Source organism: Acartia tonsa, unplaced genomic scaffold (assembly GCF_053477335.1).
Source record: "Acartia tonsa isolate MP-2025a unplaced genomic scaffold, ASM5347733v1 sca2, whole genome shotgun sequence".
In the NCBI taxonomy this organism is placed as follows: domain Eukaryota; kingdom Metazoa; phylum Arthropoda; class Copepoda; order Calanoida; family Acartiidae; genus Acartia; species Acartia tonsa.
In genome coordinates, this window is record NW_027649596.1 from 167,042 (window position 1) to 180,267 (window position 13,226).

The following is a 13,226-nucleotide window of genomic DNA, read 5'->3' on the forward strand; positions in this document are numbered from 1 at the left end:
AAAATAAATAATAATCAAGAAATAAAAAATGATATGTAAAAAAGACAAACAAGAATTACAGATTTACACAGAGAGATAACTTTAAAATTCTTATCAAATCAATTTAAAAATGTAGAAGAAATAGAATGAAAAAAGTTCTTAATCTTAAGTAAAAAATAAGTTAGAAGGTAGGTAATATAATCTTTTTACATACAGCTATTTAATTTAGGTACTGAAAATTGAGCTTTCTTTTTTTAGTTAAAAATATTATTATCTTAGAGTTAAGCATATTTAATTTAATCTTTCACAATGTTAATAGTCTTTATATAATTCTCAACAGAACTCTGATCACAAGAAAGAGAATTATTATCCTGACTTTCTTCTTCTTCTATTTCCTGTTTTATAGTTTTTTTAATATTCTCAGCCTCCATATTAAAAGAGAGAGGATCCTCATCAAGAGTTTCTTCTTCTTTTATCTCTAGTTTAATATTAGCTTCGCCACAATCAACAAAACTGGTAGAAGCAGAAAGTGAATCTGTATTCTTAGTAGATTCTAACTTCTTGAGATGTCCAGCTGATTTATAATGATTTGTTAAGCTTGAACTAAAGGAAAAAGATTTTAAGCATAATTCACAAGAGTATGGCTTCTCTCCTGTATGGACTCTCTTATGATCAGCTAATGAACTTTGTTGTGAGAATGCCTTCTCACATGTATCACATTTGAATGGCTTCTGACCAGTATGGATCCTTTTATGTCTGTTCAAGTGACTGCTAGTCGTAAATGACTTTTCACATTGATCACATGAGAATGGTTTTTCACCATTATGAATTCTTTTGTGCTTCGAAAAATTAGCAATTTGAGAAAATGTCTTTTCACATTGACCACATGAGAATGGCTTTTCTCCCGTGTGGACCCTCATATGATCAACCAAGTTAGATTTCTGTGTAAAAATCTTGTTGCAAATATCACAGATATTCATGATGGTATATCCTCTCTCAATTTCCTGAAATAATATTTTAATTAATAAAAACATATAATATAGTTTTTCCAATATTTTCAAATAAACACAACATTTAGAAAACTGAAACAAGGATGAAAACTCCCATAGAAGCTAAGCAAGAAAAACAGACAGCAAAACACGCAACAAAAATTGTAAAAGTCATATCTAAGTTGTTGTCAATAAAGCTAAATAATTTTCAAAGAACAAACGACCTTTCTTTAACAATTTTACAAATCCTTTCCTTATTGTTAAAGGAATCATCAGGAATTCTGATATGCCTAAATTTACGATAAGAGCTACTGTTATAGACATACAGACAAATGTAAGAAAGTAATAAATAAGGATGTTAACCTTTATAAAAGCTAAGCCCACAAACAGAAGTTGATACGGTTTTATTACCCCCCACCCCCCATATTTGGGTTATAAAACCCTGATTTAGTTTTTATAATTATTTTTTATAATATTTAGCAACTCCTCCTACTTTAATTGTTCTAAACTAATGATAAATGGGCGGAGTTAGAATTTAATATTTGAGGCAGGGGAGTAAAATGAGGAATTTCAAAGTTTGGGGTAAGCAATCCTTTACCCCCAACCTAAGACGTCTATGATTTAAGGCGGTAAATATAAATAAATTGTTCTAAATTAATGATAAATGAGTTAGAATTTAATATTTGAGGCTGGGGAATAAAATGAGGGATTTCAAAGTTTGGGGTAAGCAACCCTTTACCCCCAACCTAAGACGTCTATGATTTAAGGCGATAAATATAGATAGAATATAAATATATCACATAGAAATATAATATTGTTATCCTACGAGAAATACATTGATGAAAATATCGATAAAAGCCAAGCTCAAATAAACCAGAGTAGAAAAATGGCCAATAAATCTATGAGCATTCCCTATGATGATGCACATAATTACCCCTTCTATAGATTAAAATTAGTGGTTGAAACAATTGAACACTCAACTTAATGAATCAACCAATCAAAATTCTCTAGTGTCCCCAAAGTTGTTAAGCAAACAAATAAGAAATCGTTATCATAAAACTTTGGGGACCATTGTAATAAAACAACTCTTTTTTGAAAAATTTGAATCAAAGCAGTAAAGACAGACCAACACATCAATTGATATATAGAGGAGGTGCAAAATTAGGAAATTGGCATGAAATTTTTACAAACAGTAATAAAACAAGAATGACATCATTCATAAAGGAGTAGCTCTGAAATGGTAGGACAAACATTAACACATAATGGACGTCAAAACTAAATAAGCCGAATATAAATGTAAAAGTCTAAACAAAATTTTAATTAAGGCTGGATTTTCTTAAAATTGCATTATTACCACAACATACCTTATTGACATTTTTAAAAAAATATTTTGTCATCTTTCTTCTAGAGGATAGGGGGGTAATTATAAAAGCAAAACTTGACAAATCAGACTGATAACCTTACATTGACAAAAATAGAGTGATTGCATAGAGGCTAATATGCTTTTATATACTCCTCTCCCTTATTTATTGTTTATAATCAAAAAATATTTATCAACTCCTCCTACTTTAATTGTTCTAAATCAACTTATATTTAAATAATCAAAATATCTTTAAAAACCAAGCTCAACAATTTAGACTGTCAGAAAAATCACACAAATCCTTAGCAATGTATTTTTGATAAATATGCATATTTCTTATTAAAAATGCTTCAAAGAAGTACAGATAATTTGGGGACTTTATTATAGAAATGATTCCTTAGGTATTATATTGTACATTGTTGTAATAGGAATCAGTATTTAAAAACTCAGAAGAAGAGTATAATTATACTATATAAAAATTTTATATCAATAAAATAAAAAATCAACATTTTAAATGAACGTACAGACATTCTGGTAATAATTATACATTTGTTACCTAACTGTTATAGGAATTATCATGCAAAGTTTGAAATCAATAAGACAATCCTAACATGACCAAATTAACGAAAAGAGCTGACCGTTGCGGACGGTCGGACCGTAATTATAGAAAAATCTTCGCAGTTAAATATATAAATACCTTATAATATAAAGTAGATCTGTATAATGAATTTCTCTCTGTTCACTATAAATGTTAGTTACTGACTGACTTCGATTCGATTATTAACCTAAAATATTAACAATAGTTTATAATTAAAGCCAAACAAAATCTCCTCCCATTTACTTAAATATGATGCTCAACGCGGACTCCTCCTACTAAAACCACCCAAAAAATTGGAAAAACAAATCTTTTTTTTAAAAAGGGTGTGGAGTTATTTTTAAAGAAAATTCTGGCGGCAAATTATTGTTTAGATAAATGAGAAACTTGAATAGGTTCAAGAAAAGATTTAGATTAATAAAAGTGACATGAAAAATTGTCATCTAAATTAAATGGATATTATAGGTAAGTTTGTTAAGGAGTAAAACTCTGTCCCCCCTCCCCCCCCCCCCCCCAACTCCTAAGAAGCACTCTATACTATCTGGAATTACCAAACTAAACCCTTTATAACGCCTAAAAAAATGTGCTCATCTTACTATGGTTAAAAGCCCTTGGTTTTTACAAATAAGGAACAGCTTACTCGAGAGGTAAAACTTTTTGATGCGTCATTTAACCAATTAATGATAAAATATTATCTGCGAAGATTTATAAATATAAATATACTCAAATATCTACAATAATCAGGAAAGTTTAGCATTGGCCACAATTAAGAATATAACACCATTAAGGGAGTTGTTACTCTACCTCAGAGATATGCCCTCTTTATTTCCTCTCGGGGTAAAACATTTTGTAATAAAAAAGTTGGAAATCAACCCGCCTTATTGCACAATCTTCTGATTTTAGAACTTTGTTTTTATGGATGATTTCATCCTTGTTATATGATATTTACAATAAAAAAAGATGGAAATGAATATCTATTTAAAAAAGGGGGAGGTAGCTTTTGCAGAATTCCGTAATGGTGTGAGTTTTAAGACTTTAAAATAGGAGTAGAATATGGTTCAACATAGAACTGTGAAGGGACGGCGGCAAAAACCGCCACTGAAAACCGGTATGTCCCGCTAATTTTTTTTGCTTTTTCTTGCTAAATTACATAAATTTGAATCATTTAAGACAAACTTATTATTTTCTAATAATGTTGACCTTTTCTTGGCTCTGGACACTTTTTTTAGTATTAAAAATATGTCCCAACTCTACAAAAAAAAAGTTCCGGAGAAAATATAGTGTAAATTTTATACCTAGAATAAAAGTTTGTCTCAAATGATTCATAATTTGCTAGTTTGGGGAGAAAACGAGAAAAAAGATCGACATTTTTTGGCGGGAGCGGCGGTTCAGCCACCGTTTTTTCACAAATCTACGTTATACCCAATTAAAGCAACTACTATACCGAATTATAGAGTTCTTCTCCTATTCTAAAGTCTTAAAACTCACACCATTACGGAATTCTGCGAAAGCTACCACCCCCTTTCTAGAACCAACAATTTAAATCCTATTAAGGTGAAGCCCCAAGAGAATAAGGTGGAGCCTTTAGTGGGTAAAAAAATAAATAACCTGTGCATTTAGAAACAATTTTGGTAGGAAACTTGTTTTCTTTGTAACATTGCTATCTATACTTGGTGCATTTTTATGTTTTATAAATATTTATCTGAAAATAATATATTTAAATATTTTATTCACACAGAAACCATTAAATTAATGATTGTAATGTAAATTGCTTTTTAACAATTAAAATGATATTGAGATTTTTATTTGAACTGAGCAATTGACATTAATCCTGTCTCTCTAAATAAACATTTGTATCCTATAACAATTAAATGTTTATATTTATATTTTATGATGAACAATATCAATAGTATCAATTCTATCTTCATCATAATTCTGTTGACAGGAAAGAGGATCTTCTATTTCATGTTTAATATTTTCTTCAATATTGTCAGCTCTCATCTGGATAGAGAGAGGATCTTTATCAAATATTTCTTCTTCTTTAATTTCTTCCTTGATATAAACTTCTTCACATTTAATTAAACTAATAGATACAAAAGGTTGATCTGTATTATTACAAGTTTTCATCATTTCTAAATGTCCAATGGATTTATTATGATATGCTAGCGCTGAACTAGAGATATAATGTTTGTCACAAAGTTTACATGAGTATGGCTTCTCACCTTTATGGATCCTTTCATGGACAGTCAATTCCCCACTAGATTTAAATGTCTTTTCACATTGATCACATGAGAATGGCTTCTCACCTGTATGGATCCTTTCATGGACAGTCAATTCCCCACTAGATTTAAATGTCTTTTGACATTGATCACATGAGAATGGCTTCTCACCTGTATGGATCCTTTTATGTACAGTCAAAGTACTAATTTGAGAAAATGTCTTTTGACATTGATCACATGAGTATGGCTTCTCACCAGTATGGATCCTTTTATGAAGGGTCAATTTATCTTTATGTGCAAAAGTCTTTTCACATTGATCACATGAGTAGGGCTTCTCACCAGTGTGGATCCTTTTGTGTATAATCAGTTTATCTTTCCGTGCAAATGCTTTTCCACATTGATCACATGAGAATGGTTTCTCACCCGTATGAACCCTCATATGAATAACCAAAGAAGATTTCTGTGTAAAATTTTTATTACAAATATCACAGGTATTCATGCTGGTATATCCTCTCTCAATATCCTGAAATATCATTTTTTTAATAAAAACATATAATATTGTTTTTTAATATTTTCAAATAAACACAAAATTCATGTAAAAACTGAAACAAGGATGAAAACTTCCATAGAAGCAAAGCAAGAAAAAACAGGCGGTCAGACAAGTAATACAGATTGTAAAAGTCATATCCAAGTTGTTGTCAATAAAGCTAATAATTTTAAAAGTACAAAAGACTTTCTTTAACAATTTTACAGATCCTTTACTTATTGTTAAAGGAATTATCAGAACAATTCTGACATGCCTAAATTTATGAGAGCTACTGTTGTAGACATACAGATGCAAATGTAAGATAGCTTTAAATCAAGTAATAAAAAGCAGGGAGGGAGGGGACGTTAGGCTGTTTACTACTATGGTACCCAAAGTTTTAAAATCAGTTTTCTTAATATTTGCTTCAACAACTTTGGGGTCTTTTAATGTATTATGATTGGTTGTCTCATTAAGTTGAATGTTTAAACCTTTAGACACTAATTGTAATCTTAAGAAGGGGTAATTTTGTGTTTCATCATTGAGGATGTACATCAATTTATCAGCCATTGTCTTATCCCTTTATACACTGAATAAACAAGTGTGAAAACTTGATAAAAGCAAAGCTTATAAACATGGGAGCCAGTATTTATATTGTGTGCAGAGGTGATATGGTTTTATAACCCAACCATCCCCCCCGACCCGGTTTAATTAACATAATTATTTTTATAATATTTAGCAACTCCTCCTATTTTAATTGTCTTCAATGATAAATGGGCGAAGTAAAAATAACATTTGAGGCAGTGGAGTAAAATGAGGGATTTCAAAGTTTGGAGTAAGCACCCCTTTTCCACCATCCCAGAAAGTATATGAGTTAGGGTGGTACTGGTAAATATAAATAATACATTCACATAGAACTGAAAATATGTTTTTTGTAGAAGAAAAACATTGATGACAACATCTATAAAAGCCAAGCTCAAATAAACCAGAGTAGCAGAAAATTCCATATGATGATGCCCATAATTACCCTTCTGTAGATAAAAATTAGTGGTTGAAATGATTGAACACTCAACTTAATGAATCAACCAATGAAAATTCACTAGTGTCTCCAAAGTTGTTAAGCAAACAAATAAGAAAATTTTATTATAAAACTTTTGGGACCATTGTAATAAAACAACTCTTTTTTGAAAAATTTTAATCAAAGCAGTAAAGACAGAACAACACATCAAGTAAAATATATTGAGTAGGTGCGCAATTAGGAAATTGACAGCAAATTTTTACAAACATTAATAAAACAAAAATGACAACATTCATAACAGCAAAGCTCTTAAATGGTAGATCAAATGATCATTAACATTTGTAGAGTGTCAGAACTGAATAGGCCGATTATAAAAGTATGTGTCTAAACAAAATTGTAATTAAATTAAATAAGATAAGAATTTAATTATAGAAATGATGCCTAGTAAATGTGTGCCTTATTGTAAAAGGAATAAGTATTAAAAAAATGAGTTCAAAGATCAACATGTTTCAAATGGACGTACAGAAATTCTGGTAATGATTATACAGTTACTACGCTTTCTAAATAGTACCTAACTACTACTGGAATAACAATATAAGTTTGAGATTAAAAGGACAATTCTAACATGACTAAAATAATGAAAAGATCTTACAATTTCGGACAGAGGTACGGACGGACTGACCTTGAACATAAGCATTGAATAGCATAAGAGAATAAGTCTGGAGTTATGACATAAATAATATATAAATACCTTATAATATAAATTGATTTCTCTCTGTAACTGAACAAGCAAATATGATATGATGTTATTTTAAATAAAGATTATTGCGGGAAAAGGGAGGGAGGAGACATTGAGCTGATTATTACACCAGTCCTAGATGTTTTATAATTATGTTTTATTATTCGTTTGACCAACAACTTTGGGGACTATAAATGCATTCCGATTGGTTGGTATTCTAAGTTGAGTGTCCAAACGTTTCAACCAAAAATTTATACCTACAGAAGGAGTAATTTTGTGTATTAATTTTATACATGTACATTAATTTATCGGACATTGTCTTATCCTTTTAGATCCCTGATTTTAATGTGTATAAACTGACAGATAGCAAAATTGTAGATTTGCTTTCCATATAAAATATTGATATTAAATTAAAACAAGATACCCTTACATAAATTTTCGAGGTTAGGTACATGAATTTATAAAGAAAAATTATAAAAAGGATGACAACATCCATGAATGCGAAGCTCTGAAATGGAAGGACAAACGAACATTAATCAGTATTCTAAAAATCCAATCGGATAATTATATCACATCCAAATTTGTTGTTAAAAATTTTTGAAAATCAACATGTTTGAAATGGAGTACATTTAATTTTATAACAATTATAGAGTTGCTACGCTTTTTAAATCGTACCAGGAATCACCATGCAAAATTTGAAATCGATAGTAAAATTCTAACTTATTTAAATTTAAAAAAAGAGGTAACTGTTTGGGATGGACGGTCGGACAGACTCTAATTATAAATAGCTTGTATTTTAGTTAGATAATGACGACACAATTTTATAAAATTTATTTTTTACTTTAAGGTGTTGTTCTATAGGTATATAAAATATAAAATAGCCTAAAAACTTCCATAGACTATAAATAAACATTTAGCCAATTTCTAACCCATTAACTTAAGAGTGTCCAAATACCTGTTTTTATTTGTGATATTCTTATTATTCCATGGTATCAAATTTCATTTTCATGTTCTGAAAATAAATAATAATCAAGAAATAAAAAATGATATGTAAAGAAAACAAACAAGAATTACAGATTTACACAGAGAAATAACTTTAAAATTCTTATCAAATCAATTTAAAAATGTAGAAGAAAAAGAATGAAAAAAGTTCTTGTTTACATAAAAAAGTAAAAAATAAATTAGTAGGTAGGTAATATCATCTTTTTATATACAGCTATTTAATTTAGGTACTGAAAATTGAGCTTTCTTTTTTTTAGATAAAAATATTATTATCTTAGAGTTAAGCATATTCAATTAAATCTTTCACAATGTTAATAGTCTTTATATAATTCTCAACAGAACTCTGATCACAAGAAAGAGAATTATTATCCTGACTTTCTTCTTCTTCTATTTCCTGTTTTATAGTTTTTTCAATATTCTCAGCCTCCATATTAAAAGAGAGAGGATCCTCATCAAGAGTTTCTTCTTCTTTTATCTCTAGTTTAATATCAGCTTCGCCACAATCAACAAAACTGGTAGAAGCAGAAAGTGAATCTGTATTCTTAGTAGATTCTAACTTGTTGAAATGTTCAGCTGATTTATTATGTCTTTTTAGCTTTGAATTATCATTATAAGATTTTTGACATAAAACACAAGAGTATGGCTTCTCTCCTGTATGGATCCTTTTATGGACAGTCAAATGAACTTTTTGTGAAAATGACTTATTACATGTATCACAAGAGTATGGCTTCTCTCCTGTATGGATCCTCTTATGACCAGTTAAATGACCTTGGTTAGAGAAAGCCTTTTCACATGTATCACATTTGAATGGCTTCTCACCTGAATGGATTCTCATATGAATTGCTAAATGGCTCTTGTAAGAGAATTCCTTGCAGCAGATATGACACTTGTTCATGATGGATTATTAATTGTTCTTGCACCTGGAATAAATTATATTTAATGCAATTTTTGTGAAGAAATGGAAATAATAATTTCAAGCCTTCATATTTTTAATAATCATTTTAATACTGATTTTAGTATAACAGCTACCCTAGTAATCTCAAAACGTGTAAGTAAGCAATTAACATTTTTTTTGGCTTACTTAAATGTGCCATTGTGCCATTTTTGTGGTAAATTACTGATAAGCCATAAAGAATACTAGTTGCTTACTTATATCAGCATTCTACAACAATTTGGTCTTACTTGTGAGATAAAAGAGGGTGGAGTAAATAAATACTCAGTCATTTACAGTAAAAGTGGCTTATATAAGTTGAAGTGAAGAAAAAGAAGGAGGAGTAATAATTAATCCCTTCCTTCCTGTAAGCAGTTTATGAAAAAAAGAGAAGATTTGTCTGATATAAGCCAAATAAGAAACAAATGTGATTGATTGCTTATAAGTAATTTATCAAAAAATTGTATGATTTGGTATACAAGCCAAATAAAGATTTATTGTGATTGATTGCTTATAAGTAATCTATCAATAAATTGCATGATTTGGTATACAAGCCAAATAAGCATTTATTGTGATTAATTACTTATAATTAATTTATTAAAAAATTGAATGATTTTGTATATAAGCAAAATAAGCATCTATTGTGATTGATTGCTTATAAGTAATCTATCAAAAAATTGCATGATTTGGTATACAAGCCAAAAAAAGATTTATTGTGATTGATTGCTTATAAGTAATCTATCAATAATTTGCATGATTTGGTATACAAGCCAAATAAGCATTTATTGTGATTAATTACTTATAAGTAATTTATCAAAAAATAGCATGATTTGGTATATAAGCCAAATAAGCAATCATTTTCATTGATTGCTTATAAGTAATTTATGAAAAAATAGCATGATTTGGTATATAAGCCAAATAAGTAATCATTTTCATTGATTGCTTATAAGTAATTTATGAAAAAATAGCATGATTTGGTATATAAGCCAAATAAGCAATCATTTTCATTGATTGCTTGTAAGTAATCTATCAAAAAATTGCATGATTTGGTATATAAGCCAAATAAGCATTTATTGTGATTGATTACTTATAAGTAATTTATCAAAATATTGCATGATTTGGTATGTAAGCCAATTAAGCAATCATTTTCATTGATTGCTTGTAAGTAATTTATCAAAAAGTTGCATGATTTAGTATATAAGCCAAATAAGCATTTATTGTGATTGATTGCTTAAAAGTAATCTATCAAAAAATTGCATGATTTGGTATATAAGCCAAATAAGCATTTATTGTGATTGATTGCTTATAAGTAATATATCAAAAAATTACATGATTTGGTATATGAGCCAAATAAGCATTTATTGTAATTGATTGCTTATAAGTAATCTATCAATAAATTGCATGATTTGGTATATAAGCCAAATAAGCAAAAAATTTCATTGATCACTTATAAGTAATTTATATGCCAAATCATGCTATTTTTAATTTTTTTTTTGATAAACAGACTTAGAACTTGACTTGTGAGTAAATCATAAAGACCAAAGTATTTAATAAAAATACTTTTAAATTATTTTTTGATAAAATAAAGGGTGTGCAAAAATGTTGAATTCAAATTTTAAATTCAAATTTTGCAGCTTGTGTGATTAGTCATGCATAGTCAAATGTTCCGTTTAACTTTAAAACTTGACTGTTTGCATTTTTAAAATTTAAACTGGGTGAAACTGGTAAATTGGTGTTAAACAGTAGAGTTTATAGCAGTTCTAACAGTATGCACATCTATTTTCTACCATTAACACAAGCCATGCAATTTGAATTTTAAACATCTATGCATTTTTTGCCCAATTTTTTTTATACAACAATATACATAGCATTTTTCTACTATAAACACAAGCCACACAGTTAAATTTTAAAAATGTACACATTTTTGAACACCCTTTAATTTAATCTTTAAATATTTACATGCAAGTCAAGTTTTAAAGTTAAAAGGCTTATATACCAAAACATGCTATTTTTTGATAAGTTACTTATAAGCAATCAATAAAATTTTTTGCTTTTTTGGGTTATATACCAAATCATACTATTTTTTGATAAATTACTTATAAGCAATCAATGAAAATTATTGCTTATTTGGCTTAAATACCAAATCATGCTATTTTTTGATAAATTACTTATAAGCAATCAATGAAAAATAATGCTTAATCGGCTTCATTACCAAATCATGCTATTTTTGATAAATTACTTATAAGCCATCAATGAAATTTTTTGCTTATTTGGCTTATATACCAAATCATACTTTTTTTTGATAAATTACTTATAAGCAATCAATAAATTTTTTTGCTTATTTGGCTTATATTCCAAATCATGCTTTTTTTAGATAAATCAATGAAAATTATTGCTTGCTTGGCTTCTACAACAAATCATGGCTATACTCAAAAAATGCCTATCTCAAAAAACGCCCATCTCAGAAAACGCCTATCTCAAAAAACGCCTTTTTCATAAAACGCCTACAAAATTTTTAAAAATTGTCTTGTAGTGAAACATGTCAGTCTAAGGTATTATGAATATTGTACAATATGTACATTAATAATCTTCTTATTGAAATATCTATCCCTGAAGTATAATGTCACTCTTGTACATTCCTTAGGCACTTTTTTTTTCAGCATTATGAGCAACAACATACTAAAGGTTTGCTTTTTGAAAATTGGTCACAATTTAATAACAAAAGCTTTTACCTTGTTAATGCATGTTTTAAGTTTCTTTATTTCATTATCATAAATCCACATAAAACTATCAGTTATTAAAATAAGATGAACAACTATTAGCTCTATAAAACATACTTCTTATTTATTTTCATTATCATTTGACCTTATATCTTGAATTAACAGAATATCAGGTTGAAATATTGTGAATATGACTAAACCTAGTAAATTTGTTAAGATATATTTTTATAAAGATGTTGTGAAATTTTGTTCTAGTTTTTATTATGCTTAAAATAAATTTTAAATTCATGTTGCATAATTATTAACATACACAAATAATATACAAAATATTTATTTAGTATAATATGCTTTAAAAGTATCAGATTTTACTTTCCATAGTAGATGAATTTTGGGGGAAAAATATGGTGAGGTTATTTTAATGTCTTATCCCTATATTCCTTCTTATTTTTAACAGATTCAAAAATTATGTACTTTCAATAAGATTCAATAATTAAATCCTTTCCTCTAATGAGTTCTCCATCCAACAATTTTCTCCCATCCCCCATTTTTCATTTATTTAAACCTTCCCTATTCTCTTTAAAAAGCAGCATTTCTTTAGTTTACCATTTTATCCATCTTTGTACATAGTTTATTGACTGGTCGATTTGGTAACTGTTTATTTGTGTTTTAAATAATAGATCACGAATGACAAGTATTTTATTATTCTATTGAATACTAATTATGATTAAGCTTTATTTTTTTTAAATGTAGTGGGCATTTTATGAAAAAAGCGTTTTCTGAGATGGGCGTTTTTTGAGATAGGCGTTTTCTGAGATAGGCGTTTTTTGAGATAGGCGTTTTTTGAGATGACCCCAAATCATGCTATTTTTTAATAAATTACTTATAAGCAATCAATGAAAAATAATGCTTAATCGGCTTCATTACCAAATCATGCTATTTTTGATAAATTACTTATAAGCAATCAATGAAAATTTTTGCTAATTTGGCTTATATACCAAATCTATGCTATTTTTTGATGAATTATTTATAAGCAATCAATCAAAATTATTCCTTATTTGGCTTATCAGCCAAATCTTTAGTTCTTTAATACACTGCTTACAGAAAGGAGGAAATATGCAATAATCTTTATTGATTGCTTATAAGTTATTTAT

The 13,226-nt window shown here is 28.4% G+C and overlaps 1 protein-coding gene across 1 annotated transcript in view; it reads right to left on the reverse strand.

The window, feature by feature from the left end:
• Positions 1-148: 148 nt before the first annotated feature.
• Positions 149-13,226, reverse strand: part of LOC145310509 (uncharacterized) — a 32,502-nt gene continuing 19,424 nt past the window's right edge. The window contains exon 6 of the mRNA XM_080150455.1: positions 149-983. Coding sequence (XP_080006581.1) covers positions 276-983 — 708 coding nt within the window. The 3' untranslated portion in view covers positions 149-275. The remainder of the gene's footprint in view (positions 984-13,226) is intronic.